Raw genomic sequence first — 24,436 nt, 5'->3', positions numbered from 1 at the left:
CATATTTCATGGTTATAACATTCCCACAAACTGCTAAGTAAATTTCTGTTTAAAATGTGCTAAGATTATCATAATCTGATAATACCTGTTCTTGAACAATTATGGCATTATTGTTCATTGAATAATTTTTTATATTTTTCAATATACCAGTGTCAGAGTGACAGGTTTGTATTTCCTTTGTTCCTCTTTTTTCCTTATTTGAAGATAGGGATATTTGTTCCCAGGGATTCTCAGAAATAAAATATAAACATTTGGTTACTTTGCACTTCTGGAATGCAGTTCATTTGACCCAGAAGTTCTCAATTCATTCAAAGTAAATAAACATTTCTATCAGTCATGGACTTGTATCCTGCTGCTTTATTCTGATTCCACAACCACGAGGTGAAATATTTAGTCGTCATCTCAGAAAAATCTGAGCTAAAATAAGGATAGTACTAGGTTTTCTTACCCAACCAATCAATATAGTTATTTTTTCCTTTTCCTTTTATTTTGAGCATATCCAAAATCTTGTTTATTTTTCTTAGCATCCATTAACAAACTCAACTCATTTTAAGCCTTTCTGAGACCATATTTTAAACTACTGTGTGTGTATGTTTGTGTGTATGTTTGTTGATTTAACCCTCTTTCCACCTTCTATATCAGTCCTTTTTTCCTTTTCACTTATTTACCTTCTTTTTCTATTGCATACAAAAAGCTGTGTGCTGAAATATGTAAGCTAACATTAAATGAAAACGTAAATTATAGGGACACACTGATCTGTAAATTTAGATTTGCATGCCTCAAGAAGTAACTGTTTGTTTAGTTTATATAGTTGCACAAACAAAATATGAAATAGGGAGTGATGATTGTGTGCCAGCTAATATAGCCTAGCTTAAAATATAAGTTCCTGGCTTAATCATATATACTGTATATGCAAGACTATTGTCAGAGAAAATTTTGATATAATATAATTTTGATGTATCTCTACTGCAGTAGAGATGCATGCTAGTATATCAACTAATTGGCAGTATTTAATAAAAATTGGGGCATTGGTATTTTGCCATAATTGAAGAGAATATAACTGTGCCATGGGACTTAATTATATTGTCAAATGCAAAGGATAATACCTATGTTACGACTGCCCATTTTCTTTCATATGACAGTCATACTTCCGGTGCATTAGTAGGCAAAAAAACAACAACACATTTAATATGGAAATTATAGTTATATAACAATGATTTAGATTTGAATGATATTTACTTTTAAGGTTTTTTTTTAATTAGGATTGTTCCTAAATAATACTGTGTGGAATATTGTTTTTTATGTTTGCCATTAAATTTTACTTTTTTAATTCTTTGGAGAACTAAGGATCACTTTTGGGATTTGAAACAAGAGTTCTGTCTTATTTGGGAAACCATACAACCATCTAATGAGTATTGAAATAATTGTTTCAAAACTATATACATGGTAAGATAAAAAAGGGACTACCTTCCTGAGGTTTCATGTATATAAGCTTCATAAGGGGAATTTCTTTTATATTCGTGCAATTACATCTCATTTTTGTGATTGATTTATTATAGAAGATCATGTTCCTAAGAAGAGAAATTGCCTTCATAATATATACTGAAATAATTTATGCACACACACATGCAGATGCACATAGATAAATGGCTTATCATATGCAGAATTAACAGTTTTACTCCCTTTGATAAATGCTGCTATGTCCAGGTTTCCATCCAAAGTTTGATATAGCTTGACAAACTTTGGAGAAAACATGGAATACTTCACAATTGCATTGAACATTGGAGGTACTTGACATTGTCTTCTCCTTTAAACTCATGAAAGGGGCTTTTTGGTTTGAATCTGTTTCTGAGATATTTGGAAAACCTACAAGGATCAAAAACATCTCCCTGTCTTTCTTCTGCTTAGAAATCTAAAGACTGTATTTTGCTTCTAGAATCTTGAGTGTCTTTCAAATTTGAAGTGTTACCAAAAAAAATCCATCTTCTTGCTTGAAGGCCAATGGGTCCTTTTACTCACATTTTTCAGACCTAGCAATGCTTTCTAAAGCTACCTTGTCAGAAGTATATTTCTGGTTTCAAATGGAAATTTGCTTATGAATGTCTTATAGAACCTGTATGCCTAACGTTTTAGAAACTGAAGTTTGTTTTGTGTGTGTGTGTGTGTGTGTGTGTGTGTGTGTGTGTGTGTGTGTGTAATACTATTAAAAGTGGGATATTCATAAATTTAGCAATGCAGGGAGCAGAATAGTAAATAATATCTTACAAATTACTCTGAAATATAGAAAAGGCAGTCATTCCCTATTTTAAACATGTTAATTAAATTACATTACGTGTGTTTGTGCAAACGAATCCTAAATTACAATATTCTGTACTCTTGAGGATCAGTCACTGCTCAACCATTAAAGTCTCAACTTGTAATATTAATCTCTCATACTATGTTTTGGTTAATTGTCATATTTTCATCTACATGTGTGTTGTCTTCCTTTTTAATTGCCTTTTGAAGTTTAAACTATGGAGGAGGACATTCATCACACTCTGAAGCGGATCTTCTTAGACAAACATATGCAGCTTCTCAGCAGCTTCCTGTGTACACTACCACACCCCATCCTTCTGGTAATAATAATTTATGAAATAGATGCCTTTCTTTTAAAATAGTTGAGAGCTGACAAATGATAGAATACATTTCAGGAGAATTGTTGAGATATATGTTGATATACCTGTTATACCTGTTAAAAAGTTTGGGAGGGAGAAGTTTCTCTGAACGCACTGTTTCCTGGAGCTCTAAGCATGGGGATTTACAGAAGAGTAGAATTTGTGAAAATTATCCATTCCTTCCTTCCCTTCATCCTTCAGTTAATAGTGCATTTAATATAACATAAATGAGGGTTTCTGCAGATACTTTGTAATATTGTTGTATATTTCCTCTCTTTATTACTTTCAGCAACTTGTATTGTTAATTAAGTAAACTGTCAGAATATTGTAATAGATCTTTTTGGCCATTATCAAAACTCAACTACAATATTGTGATTGAATGTTTTGATTAGATGTTTAAGTGCTGAAGTATATCTAGTATAAAGCTGAAGTATATCTAGTATGTATTTTCTTATAGGTCTTCCTGGAATTTTTGATAATACTACGCACAGTAGCAATAGCAACACTAAAGAAACATCAGTTATGAATTTTCTCTCTGCAATCGAATCTCGCAATACTCAGACTGTTTCTTCAGGAACAACACTTTTACCCCAATTTAGGGCACCTACATGGCAACCAGGTGACATTTTCTTAATATTTTGGTAATCATATCAATATATCTCTGTAAAAATTATAAAGCATTGGCTTAGATCTAGAGCCATTCGTCTCTGAATAGGAAGCTTCTACTATGCAGGGAAGACTTACTTCATTGGATTGGAGTTCATTGTTTATTTCTATCTGTAACCTTATTATCTACATAGAAAAATGATCTATGTAGGCTTGGAGGATTATTCTAGAGAGAAGACAGCTAAGAAAATTTGTGATTGTGATAGTGAAAACAGATGAAGAAATTGCAAAACTGTCAATGCATTCTACTGCGGGAATATATTTAGCATAATTCTACTTGTTGATGTCATAACAATGTGAAGCAAAAAAGATAGTTTTCAATGGAAAGATTTCTTATAAAATAACCTTAATAGCTGAAACTGTCAAGATAGAAACCAGTGCAACTAAGGCTGGTGTGAATCATAATGTCAATAATGATCAGATACCTTACTAGCTCCAGGTTGGGAAAAGAATGATCAAAAGTCCATTGATCATGAGGGTGGGAAGAAAAGGCTTAAGTATTAAACTTTGGGACAAACAAACAGGACTGGATTTTTGTGTTCTGTAGTAGGCAGGTTTTATTTATTATTTATTTGTCAAATTTATGTGGTCCTCTCTCACGAACTGAATCTGGGCAGTGTATAATAAAACTAGCAAGGCATTCTATAAAGCCAGTTAAAACAATGAACATAAATAAAAGTGAGATTATAAGAAGGAAGCTATTATATATTATATAGACAATTCTCAGGCTTCCTATTACCAGGCGCTACTGATAAAATGAAGTGTTAGGGGTTTTCCAGGAGGTCACGAGAATTTGGGAGGGATGAGTTTGTTCCAAAGGGTGGATGCAATGGCAGAATAGAATAGGAATAGGAATAGGAATAGGAATAGGAATAGGAATAGGAATAAATAGAAATGAAATGAAATGGATTTGTCGTGGTGCATATGCTATCAGTGTACATAAAAGAAAAGATACCTTCATCAATTTGTACCCTACAAAAGGTACAACACTTACAACACCTAATGATAGTCATAGGGTACAAATTTATAAGGCTTGTCTCCTGAGATCCATCAGCTGGAACTTCCTCATAGATGGGGTCTGCAATTTGCAAGTTCTGCTGGATCTTATGAGACATTTAGTTATAACTGGGGAAAGGCAGTTCCTCAGATAACCTGCCACTGTAGGGCTTTAAAAGTCAAATTCAAAACCTCTATGTTGACCTGGAAGCAAACTGGGAACCAATACAGCTCATGGAGCAGAGGTGTAATGTGAGTCCTTCCAGGACTACACATAATTGCCTGTGTCACATCATTTTGCATCAACTCAGCTTCTGGATACTCTTCAAGGGTAGCCCCATATAGGGCAAGTTACAGTAATCGATTCGAGAGGTGATTGAGTCATGAGTATATATGCTTTTCATATGTTTGCAGTGAAGCAACTTACCTAACATTGCCAAGTTTCTTTAACTATTGTTGTTATCCTGTTTCTGAAGGTGGGATTAGGATTATGAAGTCAGATGAGTTTCTGGACTGTAGAAATTTTTAATCATGGTTAGTCTAATACATCACTCTGCATTCCTATGTTAAATATAAAAAGAGGACAAAATGCTTCATCCTCTCTCCACCAGTCTTCTTAGCATGGGATAAAGTAATTGAAAAGACTGTTTTGGTACTACCTGCTAAATCTCATGTAAATTCAAAATCTAGAGAGAACTTAGCACCAAGTCTTTGAGTGCATTTCAAATACTGAGATCAAATATTTTTTGTGATTAAATTCAAGACTAAATGAAATGATTAGTACCACTTTTATATTTCCTTCTTAATGACTGATTACATCTCATTTTGTGTGTGTTTTTTAAAGCAGGCATGCATTCATCATCTGAGCTTTTTGTTACTGGAACTCTGCCAACATCTGGAACCTTTCCATCAACTTCAGTTTATCAACATCCCAATGCTTTTAGCAGTAGAAACTTTGTTACTACTCCTTCTTTAACACTTCAGGATACAACTTTTAGTGCAACCTCAAATGGGCTTCTAACTGCTCATGACCCTTTATTGCAGATCAAGACACCCCAAGGCACAGTCCCCCCTGCACTGACATTTGACCGTCTGGGCAGTTATGTATTAAGTACCAGCATACCACCACAGTCTTCAACATACCGTTCTGCTCAAGAGTCTGCGCCACATCTCCTACAGCCGCAGTTCAGTCTATTGCCTTCGTCACTTGGTGGAGGAGCTCAGCAGACTCCACAGGTGTATAACTCAACTCTGTTTACTGGTTCTACTGCCTCCATTGAAAGAGCACTGCAGCGTGAATGTAGTGTAATTAAACACCATCAGCGGCCTTCAAACACACAGTCTGTTCAGGCACAACTGACTGGTTCACAGCATTCCCTACAGAACTATTTACCAAGTACAAATGAATCTGATTTTCAGAATGCACCCCGCCAATCAACTTGTAGCCCAGCTGGCGATGCTACTCAGGTGAGCAGTAGTGGTCCACAGCAGAAAACCTCTCAGGTTTCAGTGGAACTTGCTCAGTCGTATGCATCAGCAGTTCCGTCACCAGGTTTCCCATCTGCTTCCACTACAAAAGCAAAACAGTGTTCTACAAAGCAACCAACAAGGTCAACAAAAACACCTAAACCGCAAAGTGTAGCCCCTTCTGTACAGACACAAAGCTATTCCAAAATTGCACAGAACCAGAACACTGTAATAGCTAGTCAAGCACAAATCTATTCTACAGCACAGCTCCCAAGTCTCCTGTCAGTAAGTCAGTCACAAAATTATATTTCAACACAGTCACAGAACGTGCCACCTGTTAGTCATGCGCAAGTATTCTCAGCCATCAAGGTTGAGAAATTACCATTGTTATACAAAACACTTTCTTTTGCTGGGCAATCAGAAGTTACTACGTCCGAAAGCCAGTCACTACCTTACACTTCTGATCAACAGGTATTAACCTCAGTTTCAAATACCTTCTCTGGGCAAACAAGGGATCTTTCCTCGAGCAGCCAATCTGAAAATTATTCTTCTAGTCATTCTCAGGGTATGTCAACAGTTAGCCAGCCACAGATTAACTATTCATCTCAGTCACAGGTCTTGTCAGTTGTTAGTCCTTCAGAAACATTTTCTTCTCATATTCAAAACTTATCAACTACAAGTCCTCCCCAGAACTATATTTCATTGCATTCTCAGGTACAAGAGTCATCCTCTTCACAATCTCAAAAATTTTTGCCAGTTGTACAGTCAACTCCTTTTGAAGTCACACCTAATTCACCAGCATTGCAGAACAACAGATCTTCCTCGGATACAAAGTCATACATTAAAAGGAAATCTGATCCTAATTTGTATCAAACATCTAAACAAGACGATCAGTTTCCAATGCATAATTTTCAGGCACTGCAACAGCAAGCATCTCTTGATTCTTCTCCTCAGAGACTTACCGATGGTGAGATTAATGCTCAGGATACAACTTACAAAGTTTCCAAAGCAGATAATCGCTACTCTCAAAGTGTAATCAGAAGTAACTCTCGTCTTGAAGATCAAATTGTCGGTCTTACTTTTCAAGGGTCAAAAAAAGAGGAAACCATGGTTAACTCTGTAACACAAATCAGCCATATTACCAACACACTGAATCATGATATTAAAAAAGCAGGTAGTTTACTGTCAACAGCACAAGTAAATGCAGACAGTAAAGAACTTAGCCAGCAAGAGTCTCTTATGCACAAGGTACATGAAGTTAAAGTCTCAGAGCAACAGATTCATGCTGTTAGCTCATCATCTCAGCTTCATACTCAGTCCGTACAACACAGCCATCAGCTATGCCTGCCTACTTCACAGGTACTTCTAGAATCCCCCTGTGATTTACAAATGCTTCAGCAGTCAATATTGCAATCTGGTTTAGGATACACAAAAAGTGTTCCACAAGTACAGCACATTATGAATTCTCAGCAGTATCTACAAATGGATGGTCATATGATTCAAGGCAATGGAAGGCATTCTCAGGAGCAGCTTCATTCACAACACTCTGAAGTTTTGAAAGTTAACCTTTCTGAACCATCAAAGCCATTACAACATCATTTGACATCCAAAGATCATTTTGGACAGCCAAATCATGAATCTAAGAATCAATTTGTTCCCCTTAGTTCTGTATGTTTTCCAGAATCTGTACTTCTCAATGATGAAAGGAATATATTGTCTAATGTAGATGATATCTTGGCAGCCACAGCTGCCGCTTGTGGAGTAACACCATCTGAATTTGCAAAATCAACAGCCAATGACGAAGAAATTCAGTCAGTTGAAAATGGAGATAGTTCTAAATCTCAGTTTCATACAGTAGATGTCAGACACATGACTCCTAGCTTCAACTCATCCCCTGCACTTTCTGGAAAGCCACTTAGTGTGGATAATATTTCTTTAAATGGAGGTCACATTACCCTAAATTTAACAGCAGTGCCTGCAGAACAGACAAAAGATAGGAACCAGCAACACATTGAGATTTCTGCCCAAGGTATTCCTACTAGAATTACAACAGCTGAAATTGAAAAAAGGCAGGAACAGGTTTCTGGTCAAGTTAAGCAACAGTCCAGCACTAGGAGTGAATCTGATGCTAAAAACAATGTTCATATGGATGGAACATTAAACATTAAAGACATAGACCTTATTTCAAGTAGTAGGAATCTAAATGAAGAGATTGCAGTGTCCAAAACAGATTATAGCATGGCAAGTGAGAATGCTGAAGTTCCACTGCAACAAATATCTATGCAGCATCCAAGACATGAAAATGATAATAATACTGAAGACAAGAGCCAACTTTTATCAGAAGAGGACCCTCAAAAGCAAAAGGACAGAGGACAGAATCAAATTAAAAATATCAGTGAAGTTGATACAAATCAGAAGCAATTGAAACGAAGTGGGCAGTGCAAACGTCAGAATTCAAGAGGCATTGATGCCAACTCTCCTGTTCCTGAAAACTGTCATGAAACTTACCAACATCAAGAAAAAATGAGGCAAAAAATTAAAGAGGTGGAAGAAAAGCAGCCAGAAGTAAGAACAGGATTTATTGGTTCTTTTTTAGATTTCTTAAAATCTGGACCCAGACAGCAGTTTTCAGCACCTGCTATTCGTGTTCCTAATCGTGTAAGAAGACCTGTCACCCCACTTGTTAGACCACCTTGTCAGTTGCCAATCTCAAAAGCGCAGACAGCAACAGCTACTACATCTTTTGATGGCTTTGTTGAAAATTCAGTTAAGAACAATTATGAAGATCCTAAGATAAAGTCAGAAGCCCTGCCTTTTTTTTCTTTTGATAAAGATAATGTGAGGAATAACAAAGATTACCACAAGAGCATATATTCTCCATTATCATCATCTGATATAAAGACAAAGTCAGGTAAAGTTTACTGTGCTTGTGATGGGATATATGATTTTAATATAAATGTAGCTTTAAATAAAAATATGCTTAAACCAGTCCAATAATCAATAAATTTTCTTTTTCTTTGAGTTACATACGTATTTTGAAAGTAATTTAGTTTTGAAGATTGTTAGGAGTGCTTTTAAATGTTTAATGAAAATAGTTAATAGTTATGTTATATAGAATTTGCATTTAAAAAAATGCTTTACAAGCTGCCAAAATTGTTTGTTTAAATTGAAATCTCAATAACTTACCCAAATGAGGATTTTTTTAAAAAAAACACCTTTACAAATAATTTTAGATTTGCCTGTAGCATATATATTACATGCTTTTAGAAATTTATATTGGGTTTGTTTGCTTTTTCATTTAAATATCTTCAGATATGTGGATACATTGCTTTTATTTGAAAGGTGAGGTAAATTTTATATCTTTTTTTTTCTTGTACCAACTACTGATTTTTTTTGACTGAAAGCAGATCTATGAAATATATAGAGGATTCCTAAAATCTGAGAAATCTGCCAAATTTATTTATTAATTTTGTATGGCATCTGTCTCCCGTACTAATGTTAATCAGAACAGCTAATATTTTGCACTCGATGGTAATTTGTAGACTAAATTATTTTTGTTATAAATATGAAAATGAATTCAAATTCTTGAAGTGCTTGTTTTGTGCTTTAGAAATTGACAAAACATATTCTCAAACCATCACTAATACTGTCGTAAAGAAGGAAGCTTCCCAAATGACTGTAACGTTGGCAGACGCTCAGGTGAAAACCTGTGTAGCACAATTTGAAACGGAGAGTGTTCTTACAGAGCAGTTAGCAAAACCACAAGCATTGGTTGCAATAGAAGGATATATTGAAGATGACCATGGAGACAGTGACGGCGAAGGCATATACAGAGAGCGTGATGAATTTGTAGTGAAGATTGAAGACATAGAACCACTAAAGGTAATCCGTCTATTTTAATTGGAATAATCTGTCTTTTATTTTTTTTAATCTTAATTATTGTTAAAGTACCATAAAAATTTCCCATCAGAATTTGAAAGAAATAAATGAGAGTTATGCTAATTATTTTCATGATTTCTGGAATAAGGAACTGGGGTGTCCTGTTCTTGCAAATCAGTGGCAAATAGGTTTAAAATTAAAGCTTTTTTTTTTTTTTTTTGCTCTTAAACAAAAATTATAGCTTCTCAAGGAATATTTAAATTTGGTTCCAGTTGCCTTACTATACAATTCAGAAGTTGGAACATTAAATTAAATAGTTTGAGCATCGTGCATGGGCACGATGCGAACCGGTAGTAAAGGTAAGTAGAACCCACTCCTGAGTTATGATATACTGATTAAAGTACACCATGCCCCCTAATAAAGTTACTGCTTGGCAAAGATATGTAATCTCTTTCTGGATATCCCAAATTCTTGAAATTGAGATGTCAACAGTCATGGTACTGCATTCATAGGGCACCTGAAAGAATTGTTAGAATTGCATCAGAAGAATAAATCTACACCTCATCTGTGGCAGTAGATTGCCAGTGTCTGTTTTTAGTCAGTGTTTGACTTAGTTCTTTGGGTTGAATTGCTTTGTATTGCTACTGCATTCCCAATACATAGAAAAAACCTTGGAAGGCCAAAAACAACTTCAGAATACACAACAGTAGGTAGCAGAAAGATATAACTAAGTTTATGTAATAAAGGGAAAAATAGAGTTAAATATAAATTAATATGCAAAGGAATAAGGAGGATTGGGAGTGCATGATTTAAAATTATATTTTATACCTGCCACTTAATCTGAATGAAAGTGTAGGTTTTGTTGAGAAATAAAAGAACTTTAGAATCAGAAGCGCACAATCTGAGGTTTGGATTGTATGTTTTTTAATGACATAATAAAGTTAAAGTTAATGTAGATTTTAAGAATTATTAATACCCTATTGAGAATATGGAACAAACATAAACTCAGACTGTCCCCAAAAATGCCTTTAAGACTCTCAGCAGAAGAACATCTTACAGGAAACAAACAGTAGGTAAAGAAAAATGTTGAACCTATAGAGAGTTGTTACAACAGGAACGTGAAGGATAGAGGATGAAATCAAAACAGCAATTAAGTGCAGAGGGATTTATTTTCAATAGTTTCCATATGCAAAATTAAGAGAAAGATTTAAGTGATCAACAGAGCATTTGGAATTGAGCAGCAGAAGATAGAATTTCAAGTTGAACAATGTATAAATAATGAACATGTAATAGCTAAAATGTATACACTTTTGTTGAAATTTGAAATGGAAAAAGACTATGATAACATGCACGAAGAACTTTGGACACACTATATTGATGGGTTAGTGGGTTACAAGGATTGAAATGTATACTATGTTGTAATTTAAAACAGATTTTTTTTAATAAAATGATGAAGCATTGATATATGCCTCCCAAAAATTGTCTAGAATATATACAAGTACTTCAAATACTAATATAATTAAGTGCTTTTCATTTTGGTCCCTATAGGCTGCTTTAAAAAGAGGAGTGGAGCCTCCAGCCATCTGGAAAGTTCAAAAGGCTTTGTTGCAAAAATTTGTACCTGAAGTACGAGATGGACAAAGAGAATTTGCAGCTACTAATAGTGTAAGTATAATCATTCAGCTTTAACCATATTAACTGGTGAGATGGTTACACTGTATATGATACCAGTGTAGTGGTTAAAGTGTGGCCTGGAAAGCAAGAGACAGTGAATTATTAGTAGGCTGGGCTACTTAGGAGCAGTCTCTCTCTCTCTCTCTCTCGCCCTCTCCCCCCCCCAGCCCAACCCACTTCACAGGATTGTTCTTGTGCAGAAAATAGGAGGAGGAAAGTGTATTAGGTATATGTGCACCGCCTTGAATTACTTATAAAGTAATAAAGACAGGATTTTTTAAAAGAATCTAATAAATAAATAAATGATAGAACCATGAAAACGTTGTAGTCCTGATTTAGGCATAAAGCCAATTGAGTGACCTTTGGCAAGTCACTCTCTATAAGTCCTAGGAAGGAACAATGGCAAACTGCTTCTGGGGGAAGTGGGGGGAAACCTTGCCAGGAAAACTGCAGGAGCTTGTCCTATAGAGTCTGACAGTCAGACATGATTGAACAGAAGAAAAAAAACCCAGATCTATTGTATAATTTTTAATATTGTTTTTTTATGGTCTGCCCAGATCTATATACTTGAGATGGTTAGCTATATAAGTGGAACAAATTAATGAATTAAACTGTTTTCATTATAATTGGGTAGGATTTATTGAAAATAGAAACATTGTTTTGAAGTAACAACAAAATTCCTGCAGAAGTTAGCACTAAGAAGTACTTTTTAACATCATAAAAACACGACACTCTATTTAACACGACTCTACACATGGACATCACCAGATGGTCAACACAGAAATCAGATTGACTATGTGCTCTGCAGCCAAAGATGGAAAAGCTCTATACAGTCGGTAAAAACAAGACCAGAAGCTACCCCCCGGTCTTCGTCAGCTTTCGGACCTCCGGACCTTCCGCCGCGGGCTTAAAACACATTTATTTAATTGTGCAGGGCTGAGCTAAATTTTAAATTTTAAATTACTGGTTTTTAAATTGGCTTTTATTCTATATTTTTAATTTTAAATCAATAGGCGTTTAGAATAAGTTTTTTAACTGTTTTATATTTCTTACATTGTATTTATGTGTTTTAAATGCCTGTACACCGCCCTGAGTCCTTCGGGAGATAGGGCGGTATATAAATTTGATAAATAAATAAATAAATAAATAAGCTGACTGTGGCTCAGATCTGAGCTTCTCATTGCAAAATTTAGGCTTAAATTGAAGAAAGTAGGGAAAAGCACCAGGCCACTCAGGTATGAACTAAATCATATCCCTGATGAATGTACATTAGAGGTGACAAATAGATTTAAAGAATTAAATCTGATAGACAGTATGGACAGAGGTTCGCAACATTGTTCAAGAGGTAGCAACTAAAACAATCCCAAAGAAAAAGAAATGCAATAAAGCAAAATGGCTGTCTGAGGAAAGAAGGGAAGTAAAAGGCAGGGGAGAAAGCGAAAGATATACCCAGTTGAGTGCAGGAGTTACACAAGTGCAAAAGTCTTTTCAAGCTAAAGAAGCTCTCAGCAAAGTGTTTAAGAAGTCACAAAGTATCTCTCATAGACATTAGTTCACCAATGAACATGCAAGCTACTTGGAACACAGCTAATCATTAATAAAATTTAAATTAATTTGGGGTTATATTCCAGATCCATCCACTTTTTGTGTTTTTATAATTTCTTACAAGGTTATAAACTACTTACAAGGCAAGCATAATACATGTCTCTTTTTCCTTTTAGTATCTTGGATATTTTGGAGATGCAAAATTGAAGTATAAACGAGTATATGTGAAGTTCATAGAAAATGCAAACAAAAAAGAGTATGTCAGAGTATGTTCCAAGAAGCCAAAAAATTCACTTGTACAATCTGCAAGGTATTTTATTATACTCCATTTTCTCAGATCCTTGATGTGTCTTTTAATTATATTTAATGGGGAGGTGGTTATTGCTAGCTTTAAATTTGTTAAAGGCACATGTTCCATAGATATTATTTTGAAATTTTACTATCTAAAATAATTGTTGATACTTTATGCTCTAGAATAGTTTCAGAAAGAAACCTACCTTCATTTAGATTATGAAGAGCTGTTAAAAAGCTATAAACCTGACAGGAGCTGGACATTTTTGCTTCCAGTTTTCACTCAACCAGTTTCGTACTGTATGTAGTTTCAGGAATCAAAGTTTAATCAAATGCAAAAGTAAAAGTTTTTACTCAATTTGCTTGCAAAGGATAGAGAAAGTAAACGTAACAATCCTCAAACTTAACTCATGGGTTAAACGTTGTTTTTCCAACCTGCTTCTCAAGAGGTGTTGAAATTACATCCCCAGAAGCCAGTGACTATACTTTTTAAAACTTTCTGAGAACTATAGTCCCAACATAGGTAAAAACAGCATCAGGTTTGTGAATGATACTTTTTAAGAGGATCGTCATTTTGATCAAATTGATTCTATTCTGTCCTTGAATCAATATCATTTTCAGGTATATACCGTATGTTTTCTAGACAATAAACTGCAGACCAATATTTTTAAGGATTTCTTTCTGTTCTCTTTTAAATAATTTTGTTTCCTCTAAGCTAAAGTTTTTCCTTGCTAAGAATACATTTTAATCTGTTTATGTTTAGAGATACTCTTTAGTTAATATAGGCATGAAGATTTAAGGCTTGCACCTAACATTGTCTAGAGTCTCTAGACCAGTGATGGCTAACCTTTTTTTCCTTGGGTGCCAAAAGCGTGCACGCATGCATGATATACGCCCACACCCATAATGCAATGCCACTCCCTCATGCCCTGCCCCCTGCATATGCGTGCAACCCCCACATGCGCACACAATCCCCACATGCACACAAAAATCCCTCCCCCATGCATGCACGCACGACCCCCCCCTTTTGGCCTCACATCCCAAAACAGCACTGGGGGAGAGCCTTTGCCTCCCAAAATGGCTGGGCGGGGAAGCTTCCAAAATGACTGGGAGGGGGGGAAAAAACCTTTCCCTCCCAAAACGGCTGGGAGGGGGGGAAGCCTCCAAAACGGGTGGGAAAGCCTCCAAATTGGCTGGGGGTGGGAAGCCTTTGCCTCCCAAAATGGTGGTGGGGGAGCCTCCGAAACAGCTGGTGGGGAGGGAAGCCTCCAAAACGGCTGGGAGGAGGGGGGAAATCATTTGCCTCCCAAAATGGCTGGGGGAAAAGCCTCCAAAACAGCTGGGGGGGGGAGCCTCACCTCCCAAAACAGCACTGGGAGGGGAGTCTCCCGAGATCTGGGAAGGCACAGGCAGCTGAAAGTGAAGAGAAAGGTAGGTCCCCTCACGTGTCTCCCGCTTGCAGGGCAGACCCGAAAATCAGCTGGCTGGTGGGAAGCATGAGTGCATGCGCAGTGGACCTGAGCTGGGGCTACAGCTCGCATGCCCACAGAGAGGGCTCCGTGTGCCACAGGTTCGCCATCATGGCTCTAGTCCTCTAATTGGATATTTAAACAATTATCTTAATGTACAAATGAAGGAAGTGTGGAAATCTATAAGAAAACTAACTCAAGAAGAAAATTAATCAGCTAAGTTGTATCAATTTGACTTATAAACAGTAAGTTTGTAACAGTTTCTTTGAATTATTCCAATTTATAGAATTGCTCACTGTAAACCAAGCATGAGCATCACTAAAGTTCCGGATTCCCCAGTGCCAAAAACTGTCACAACAAAAGTTACTTCAGTGAAACCCAAAGCAAAACAGTCAAAGACAAAGGCTGAACCACCACCAAAAAAACGCAAAACATGGAAAGAAGAATCAGCCTCTACTCCTCAGCCGCAGAGTGATGAGGAAGGTAAGTGTCCCTATGTGAAGATCTGGGATTTTGTATAATTTCCATTGTTGTATTGTCACATTTATTAGTTACATTGTATAAGAAGGCACATTTTTTATATTCTATTTTAATTTTACACATTAATCAATATAAGAAGAACCCTAATTTATATATGGCCTTTTTTCTACATATAGAAGAAGTAGTGGGGGGGAGGCTCCCTAGCATGTTCCCAGTGTCAGTAGCTCCAGCATCTCTAGTTATTTTTTTGTTGATCCCAGTCACTGAAAAAATATGGAGCTGCACACACTCCAAACAGCCCAATAGGATGGAGGACTTATATGATTGCTGATGTAGATGTATCAGGAAGTGTCTTCTGATGTCATATTCAGTACAGAGTCTTAAGGCTATATTCATTCCAGGGCTGTGCACATATTTTTGGTCCTTTTCAATATTTGGTAACAGCAACATCTCTTCACAAGAAACCATTGAAAAAAATCACACAAATTCCTAATTAAGACATTAAAATGTCTTCAATATAATCTAAAATATAATAAAATGTGTGAGATAAAATAGTTAGATTAATAAAATATATAACCAGTGGCCATGATGGTATCCACATAAAGTCTAAAATATCAGTGTAAATATTAATGTCACAGCTCAATGTCATAATTAGAGTAAGAATGAACTGTTCTGCAGTCACTAAAGCAATAATCAAACCAATGAAAAAATGACAACACAATTGAACAATATATTTATATATTTGATATTCCAGACACTGAACCACCAGCACCTATTGTTGCCCGCTTTTTAAACACCAGAGCTATGAAGGAAACATTTAGGAATTATATGGAACTGCTTGTCAGCCTTGCCTTGGATCCAGATACTATGCAGGCATTGGAGAAGAGTAATGGTACAGTTTGTTAAATCTCTTGTTTGTTTTTAATTTTTTATCAAATGTTTATCAAATGTTCTCTTATTTAGAAGCTACCTATTGGTCAGGATCTATATTATAGATATAATGAATGGAACTTCTTAAGTTCTTTCTGAAGTGTTTTCCAATCTTGGCAGCATTGAGATTTATGATCCTATGGCTAGAGATCTGGGTACTGAAGGCCACACACAACACAGGAAGTTGCCATAGTTGGAAAACATCTCCAGATGATTGTGGCAGGAAGGCTAATAAGGTTCCCACTGTTTGAGATGGGAGAAGGGCTACTACTTTCTGCTCTCCCTGCTATGGTTGTCCCTTCTGCCGTACTTTCTGAACAGATCGCTCCTCTGGTAATAGAATTTTTTTTATTGGCCAAGTGTGATTGGACACACAAGGAATTTGTCTTGGTGCATATGCTCTCAGTGTACATAAAAGAAAAGATACGTTCATCAAGGTACAACATTTACAACACAATTGATGATCAATATATCAATATAAATCATAAGGATTGCCAGCAACAAGTTATAGTCATACAGTCATAAGTGGAAAGAGATTGGCGATGGGAACTATGAAACGATTAATAGTAGTGCAGATTCAGTAAATAGTCTGACAGTGTTGAGGGAATTATTTGTTTAGCAGAGTGATGGCCTTCGGGAAAAAACTGTTCTTGTGTCTAGTTGTTCTGGTGTGCAGTGCTCTATAGCGTCGTTTTGAGGGTAGGAGTTGAAACAGTTTATGTCCAGGATGCGAGGGATCTGCAAATATTTTCACGGCCCTCTTCTTGATTTGTGCAGTATACAGGTCCTCAATGGAAGGCAAGTTGGTAGCAATTATTTTTTCTGCAGTTCTAATTATCCTCTGAAGTCTGTGTTTTTCTTGTTGGGTTGCAGAACCGAACCAGACAGTTATAGAGGTGCAAATGACAGACTCAATAATTCCTCTGTAGAATTGGATCAGCAGCTCCTTGGGCAGTTTGAGCTTACTGAGTTGGCGCAGAAAGAACATTCTTTGTTGTCCTTTTTTAATGATGTTTTTGATGTTAGCTGTCCATTTGAAATCTTGCGATATGATAGAACCCAGAAATTTGAAGGTTTCTACTGTTGATACTGTGTTGTCAAGTATTGTGAGAGGTGGAAGTATGGAAGGGTTTTTCCTAAAGTCTACCACCATTTCTACGGTTTTGAGTGTGTTCAGTTCCAGATTGTTTTGGTTGCACCACAAGGCTAGTTGTTTGATCTCTCGTCATTGTCTCGAATGAGACCAATCACTGTTGTGTCATCTGCGAACTTCAGTAGCTTAACTGATGGATCATTGGAGATGCAGTCATTGGTATACAGAGAGAAGAGAAGTGGGGAGAGCACACAGCCTTGGGGGGCCCCTGACGACAATTTAACCTAGCCAACAATCTGCAGTTGTTTGGAAATGGATTCACTCTGAGTGCATCATGCTCAGAAGTCTTAAGTCTGCTGATAAGAAAACAGTGGATGAAACATCACTTTGAAATACAAAGATGTAAAATACAAAACAGTAGAAAAAAGCAGTAATTAAAATATTGAAAATCTCTTAGGGATAAGCAGCGCTTTGAATCCAGAGTCACAGCACATCTGTTGGCACCTCTTTAAAGAAGTTGCTTCTTTTCCTGGACTCAAGCAATAACCAGCAATCTCAGGAAAATATGTGTTTGGAGTTAAAGACGTGGCCATTCTGAAGGGTCTTGTTGCAATCCTGTCAATCTCTTTTTAACTCAAAGGTGCATTTTACTCAGTTGATGCTGCTATTCTGCAGGTCTGGTGGTAGGGGCGGGGATGGGGAATGCTTCTTTAAGAAGGAATCTGTGTTGATATTGAACTACCATTTCAGTTCCCAGTACAAAGACTTGCATAACTCTAAAACTCTTAGTCAAGTTAATCCAAATCAATTCCTGTTACTCTTAACACAAATTAAAGTTTGCAGGCTTATGTATTTTTGTTCAAAGTCATGAGCAGAACGTATGCAAAAGTCAGGAAACTAGGGTTTTAATAGAACTATTCAGCAGGTGAGAATAGGAAAAATATATGTATTATATTAAAATTTCTCATAAGAATTTCTCTTAAGAATAGCTAATAAAATGAAGTCATTAGAACGTCTTTGTTCTGTATCAAGATGTATCCTGAAAATATTGTTGGGCAGTGGCATATTTGGCTTGTTAAGTACTTTAGATTTATTATGGTTTCATAGACAAATGGTTGCTGTTATTAAGATTTCCTTCACAGTACTTGTTTAGGTACTCCTTTAAGGCAGAGATGGTCAATTGATTTTCCTAAGGGGTCACATGAGAAATAGGGACTGTTGTGGAGGGCCAGAAGCATAGGCACATACATTGGGGGAAAAACAGCAATCACCTTCAAAATAAAAGCAATGTGGTTATATTGTGGGCACAGTGTACACTTATTTACATTTCATTTCTAATTTCTGATTGCCCTCACATGGGCTGGGCAGGGACAGCCAACGGCCCTGGGGGGCTATAAAATACTCAGGTCTGTTTTAAAGTTTATGACAGTTAATGTTAGAGATTTAGGGCAGAGTTCATTATTCATAAAGTACCTAGAAAATAATCTATTAAGTTTTGCTTTCATTTTCTATGTTAATCATTTACATTTGAGATCCCAGGAGAATTTTGGTCAAACTAGCTGGTAACTCAGCTATTTGACAATGAAGCTGTCGGAAGCTAGCCAATCTGAAAGTATCAGCCACTTTTCATATTGTTGCTAATAATATCTCTATATGGTCTCCCAGGAATAGGTTCAACTTAAGGAAGGTGACATATTTTACTGTGTATATAGTATTTCTTGTTCTGTACTAATGTTCCTTCTGGTTTGGTATTTTGTAAGTAGGTTGATTATAGATTAATAAAAGTAAATCTCCAAGTTGAATTTATCTCTGGTGACTATATGAGCATGCCAGTGCAATTTTCCTGGCCATGGTATGCAACTGCCTTACTGTCTTATAAGTATCTGTTGGAAATCTATTTGCTTGACCTCTGATCCAGATAGCATCACGCAGTGTGCCATTGATGCAACATACCTTCACTGTTGCAGTAAAACCAATTTTGTAAAAAAAATTATTCACACTATATATTTAATTTAAAAAAACATAACATTTTAAGAATATTCTAGGCTGAAATATGTATTTGGGGGCATAACTACAATTGTTTTCATGATTGCTAATATATTGATTAAATAAACAAGCATTTATTAATTATTTTAACTTATTTGAATAATCATAGAGCCACGAGACATAACACATTCAGTAAAAGGCAACTATTGCGTCTCCTTTTTTAGATGAGCTGCTTTTGCCTCATATGAGAAAAATTGATGGCATGCTGAATGACAATAGAAAAAGGCTGCTTTCCAAATTACATATAGAACGACCATTCAAGGTACTGATAATTATACTTTCTTTATTCATAGTTTGCCACTCTTTCATTAATTCTTTTATAGAAATCGAAAATTAGTGGAGCAAAACAAATAAGACTTTTTAAAAATTTAAGTTCTTTATTTTTTCTGTTCTTTTTTTTGTTCTATATTTCTTTTTTGGGATTTCCAGCTTTTTATTAGTTTATCAAAATATAAAATACAGAAGTACAAAAAAAATGAAAATAGCAATAGCACTTATATGTATATACCACTTCATAGGGATTTACAACAGTCTCTACGCAGTTTACAGAGTCAGCATATTGCCCCCAACAATCTAGGTTCTCATTTTACTGACCTTGGAAGGATGGAAGGCGGAGTCAACCTTGATCCAGTCAGGATCAAACTGCTGGCAGTTGGCAGAATTAGCCTGCTGCATTCTAACCACTGCAGTACCATGGCTCTTAGTTATGGGAAAATAAGGGGAGGAAGGGGAAAAGAGAAAAGTGTAGGGTAGTGATGGCTAACCTTTTTGTCATAGTGTGTCAAAAGTGGGGGAGCGCAGGAGATCACACATGCATTCCCACACACATAATTTATGCATCCCGCGCATGCATGCACGATGCCACACTTTTGGCACATGATGGCATGGTAGGCCCATTTTTCCCTCTCCCCAGCCTCCAGAGGCTTTCTAGGAGCCTGGGGAGGGCGAAAACAGCCTTCCCCACCCTGCCCGGAGGCCCTCTAGAGGCCAGAAATGGCCTGTTTGCCAACTTCCAGTGGGACTGGAAGGCCCTTTTTCACCCTCCCCAGGCTCCTAGAAAGGCTCTGGAGCCTGGGGAGAGCAAAAAACGGGCCTTCCAGTCCCACCAGAAGTCAGCAAACTGGCCATTTCTTGCCTCCAGAGCTGTGGGGGTGGGGAAGGCCGTTTTTGCCCTCCCCAGACTTCTAGAACGCCTCTGGAGTCTGGAGAGAGGGAAAACAGGGCCTTCCTTCCCCCTTCCACACCAAGGCCCTCTGGAGACCAGAAACAGCCTTTTTCCCTACTTCCGGTGGGGCCAGAAGTCCCAAAAACCATGTGCCAGAGCTGAGCTCACATACCCGCCTACTCATATGCTCACAGGTGGCACGCGTGCCATAGGTTCACCATCCCGGATGTAGGATAAAGGAGAGAAGAAAAAGATAGGCATTGAGTTCCGACTTGAGTTTTGGTACAATAGAATAAGGTAGTAACATAAACCTCAACTTTTTACTTTTACATGATAATGTATACTAGGCATTTCTATAACAATAAACCTATCTAATTAGCAAAACCCAAAATCAAAGTTTTATTTATTCTATATTTCTAATTTGCTACTTCCTTTGAAAAAGTCTGTATTTTCAAATGAATGCAACATTTTATAGGTCAGTAAGTACGACAGAAATCTATAATTGCATTTCAAACACAGTTGCTTCCAGAAAATTTTCAGGAATTGGCTAACAGATTTTTTTTACGAAGATTAGTTTTTACTTTGCTTTTATACTGTATTTATAATGGACAGTTGAGTCCATAAAAGAGATTAACCTTCTCTTCCAGAAATCCTGGATCTTCACTTTTGGCCCTGCCTTTTGCTTTAGAGTAATGGTTTGAAAGTTCCTGCTGCCACCTACTATTTTCCAAGTGGCATCTCATATAACAACCGTCCTGTAATATTGGTGTGTTAGAGTTTTTATAGCCAGTGCTTCCATCATGACAATTAAAAACGCAAAAACTGAAATAATTTCATTAGGGCACTCTCTTGGCCATGAAACATTGAAGTGTTTAAGTAACATATACATTTCTATTTTCCTTTTAGGGAGATATCAGGGGAAAAACAATATCAAACTTTATTTAAACATTTAGAAAGGAAAACTTCCAGAGCTGCCTGGATAATTACGAAACAGCTGTTTCAAAAAATAATTTCAAAAGAAAGTACAGACCACAAGATGGCACCGCTCTGTTTACAAATAGAGCGATTCAGCCGGTATCTCAGAAGAGAAGTTAGCAAAAAATAAATAATAATCCAATTTATATTGTAAATTACTAGAACAGTAGGAAGACAGTACAGATATGACTTATGACCACAATTGAGCCCAAAATTTATTTTGCTAAGTGAGACAGTTGCTAACTAAATTTTACCCCATTTTATGACCTTTCTTGCCACAGTTGTTAAGTGAATTACTGCTGTTGTTGAGCTAGTAACACAGGGTTTTTTTTTTTGTTTTTTTTTTTGTTTACATTTATACCCCGCCCTTCTCCGAAGACTCAGGGCGGCTTACAGTGTATAAGGCAATAGTCTCATTCTATTTGTATATTTTTACAAAGTCAACTTATTGCCCCCCCAACAATCTGGGTCCTCATTTTACCTACCTTATAAAGCAGGGGTGTCCAAACTTGGTCCCTTTAAGACTTGTGGACTTCAACTCCCAGAGTCCCTCAGCCAGCAAAGCTGGCTGAGGAACTCTGGGAGTTGAAGTCCACAAGTCTTAAAGGGACCAAGTTTGGACACCCCTGTTATAAAGGATGGAAGGCTGAGTCAACCTTGGGCCGGGCTCGAACCTGCAGTAATTGCAGGCTTTGTGTTCTTAATAACAGGCCTTACCAGCCTGAGCTAAACCGGCCCCTTAACTACTGAGTTGTTAAGTGAATCTGGCTTCCTCGTTGACTTTGCTGTCAGAAGGTCACAAAAGGGGATCGCATGATCCTGGAAAACTGCCATCACCATAAATAGAAGTCAGTTGTTAAGTGTCTGAATTTTGATCATGTCACCATGGGGATTGGGTGGGTTTCAAAACCCGTCGCTACAGGTTTGCTCGTGGGCACTCGTGCACACGCGCAACACTTCTGCACATGCGCAGAAGTGTCCAGCTGGGTGGGCAGAGCTTCCCGCTGCTGCTGCTGCTATCAGTCCGCCCAAACAAGGGTGAACCGGTAGCAACCCACCACTGATGGGGATGCTGCAAAGGTCGTAAGCGTGAAAAGCAGTCAGAAGTCACTTTTTTCAGTGCAGTTGTAACTTTGAACAGTTACAGTGAACTGTTGTAAATCAAGGACTACCTGCATTATTTTTTCTTGCATAGTCTGCAACATTAATATATTACCTGAGATTACACACACTTCTGAACTAATCTGAAAAAATAAAAGATTTGATTGACATGCTCCACACAGAAAAAAGAAAGGGGGGAAAAAAAGAGGTTCCTGGTTAGATTGGTATTTATAAACAGTTTATTTAGTGACTGTTTGAAGTTACAACAGCGCTGAAAAAAATGACTTTTCACATGACCATTGCAACATCCCCATGGTCATGTGATCAAAATTCAGGTGCTTGGCAACTGACTCATATTTATGACGGTTGCAGTGTCCCAGGGTCATATGAACACCTTTTGCAACCTTCTGACAAGCAAAGTCAATGGGGAAGCCAGGGTCACTTAACAACTAACTGCTGTGACGCACTTAAAAACTGTGGCAGGAAAGGTTGTAAAATGGGGCAAAATTCGTTTAACAAATATCTCACTTAGCCATAGAAATTTTGGGCTCAGTTGTGTTTGTAAGTGAAGAACTCCCTGTGATTCTACTGAAATAAATAGAAATAAGAAGTTTCAAAAGCATGTATTCTCTGCTTCATTCGCTTGGATTTCTTCTAGTCCCAAAAGAGATATTGACTTATTGGTAAACCCCTGCTTTTCTTCACTCCCTCTGCGCTATATCTGCTGCAGATGTCTCCTCAAGTTCTGCTCATTGATTTTAAAATGGTTCCAAAATCTCTTCAGTAGGTGAAAAGATTGGCGTATTCTGATGACCAAATGACCAAAAGACGTGCTTCATTTGTGGGTGTGGATTTTGTCTAAGCCTGTCTGGCATGTAGACTGGCCAGTTGTGAAAATCATAACTGTTTTCAGCCTGCATATTCACAGCAGATTAAAAAAAAAAAGATCCAAGTTTAAATTCTTACCACATTAATAAGACATACTTTATAATTCTGTTTAATCGCTAATCTGCTGCTTTTATAACTTTTTTTAAGGCTGCTTTGGAATGTTTTCCCGAACTGACAGTAATAAATCGAGATTCTAAAGCAAAAATGGGGGTGAATGCAGTTTCTAGAATCAAGATGAATGGGAAAGCTTATAATAAGAAAACACTGAAAATTTCCAAAGCAACCACAAAATTAGCACAGGTATGTTTGTGTAGTATTTGTTTCTGCCATATTTCTGATGGAATGTTGATCTCAAACTTTTCTTGATTATCTTGAGTGCATTTTAAATCAGTAAATTAGGAACTAATACCTTTTCCTTTCTAAGATTTAAAAAACTAAATTACCAGACAGCAAGTTTAAAAAACCTTGAATTTTCTTTGTTCTTTATTTTTTTAAAGCCAGAGAAAGATTTTTTTTTAAGATAGCAGTTTTTTATGGTTGAACGTTCTTACCTGGGAAGAATATGTTGATGGATTCTTAGTCATCCAGGCAGAATTGTCTGGAAGTTGACAACTCCAGACATGGGAACTGGACTTCTTGTTGGTTACAAACATTTCACTGTTTATCCAAGTAGCTTCTTCAATCTGAACAAATTAGTTAGGAGAATATATGTCCTCTAGGGCAGGGGTCTCCAACCTTGGTCCCTTTAAGACTTGTGGAGTTGAAGTCCACAAATCTTAAAGGGGCCAAGGTTGGAGACCCCTGCTCTAGGGTGGTATCATTTAGTCTAATCCAAATAGGCTCATTAGGTGAGTAGCCAGAGAGTCATTAGGAGGCAATGTTCCAACTCCTAAATACCCGGGTGAGTCCTTAAGTGTGGCCTCCCTGATGAACTTGTGAAGTGATCTTAATCATCTTGAGAACTGATGAAAAAGCAGCATAAAAAATGGCGGACAGTTTGCATCTGAAATCTCCACCTCTGTTGAGGGAAGGAGTTTCCAGTTTGACAAATAGATTCCTTCACTCCTCTCTCAAACCAGCTGGGGGATTTAGGGGTTGGAAGATTTACATCCCAACA

General features: G+C 37.0%; 1 protein-coding gene across 3 annotated transcripts in view; it reads left to right on the top strand.

The window, feature by feature from the left end:
* The window catches only part of QSER1 (glutamine and serine rich 1), a 45,074-nt gene that overhangs the window by 13,377 nt on the left and 7,261 nt on the right, over positions 1 to 24,436 (top strand). The window contains exons 2-11 of one of the 3 annotated variants that reach the window (XM_058160668.1): positions 2,506 to 2,615; positions 3,112 to 3,273; positions 5,164 to 8,694; positions 9,394 to 9,665; positions 11,211 to 11,327; positions 13,058 to 13,191; positions 14,928 to 15,124; positions 15,876 to 16,013; positions 19,355 to 19,452; positions 23,467 to 23,619. In XM_058160668.1, the coding sequence (XP_058016651.1) occupies positions 2,506 to 2,615; positions 3,112 to 3,273; positions 5,164 to 8,694; positions 9,394 to 9,665; positions 11,211 to 11,327; positions 13,058 to 13,191; positions 14,928 to 15,124; positions 15,876 to 16,013; positions 19,355 to 19,452; positions 23,467 to 23,619 (4,912 nt within the window). Of the gene's footprint in view, positions 1 to 2,505; positions 2,616 to 3,111; positions 3,274 to 5,160; positions 8,695 to 9,393; positions 9,666 to 11,210; positions 11,328 to 13,057; positions 13,192 to 14,927; positions 15,125 to 15,875; positions 16,014 to 19,354; positions 19,453 to 23,466; positions 23,620 to 24,436 lie in introns of all 3 variants that reach the window. The other 2 variants (XM_058160660.1, XM_058160677.1) reach the window with 2 other exon arrangements.

This window comes from Ahaetulla prasina, chromosome 1 (assembly GCF_028640845.1).
Source record: "Ahaetulla prasina isolate Xishuangbanna chromosome 1, ASM2864084v1, whole genome shotgun sequence".
Classification (NCBI taxonomy): domain Eukaryota; kingdom Metazoa; phylum Chordata; class Lepidosauria; order Squamata; family Colubridae; genus Ahaetulla; species Ahaetulla prasina.
The sequence above is the reverse complement of the archived record's forward strand: the minus strand, read 5'-3'. Positions and strand labels throughout refer to the sequence as shown.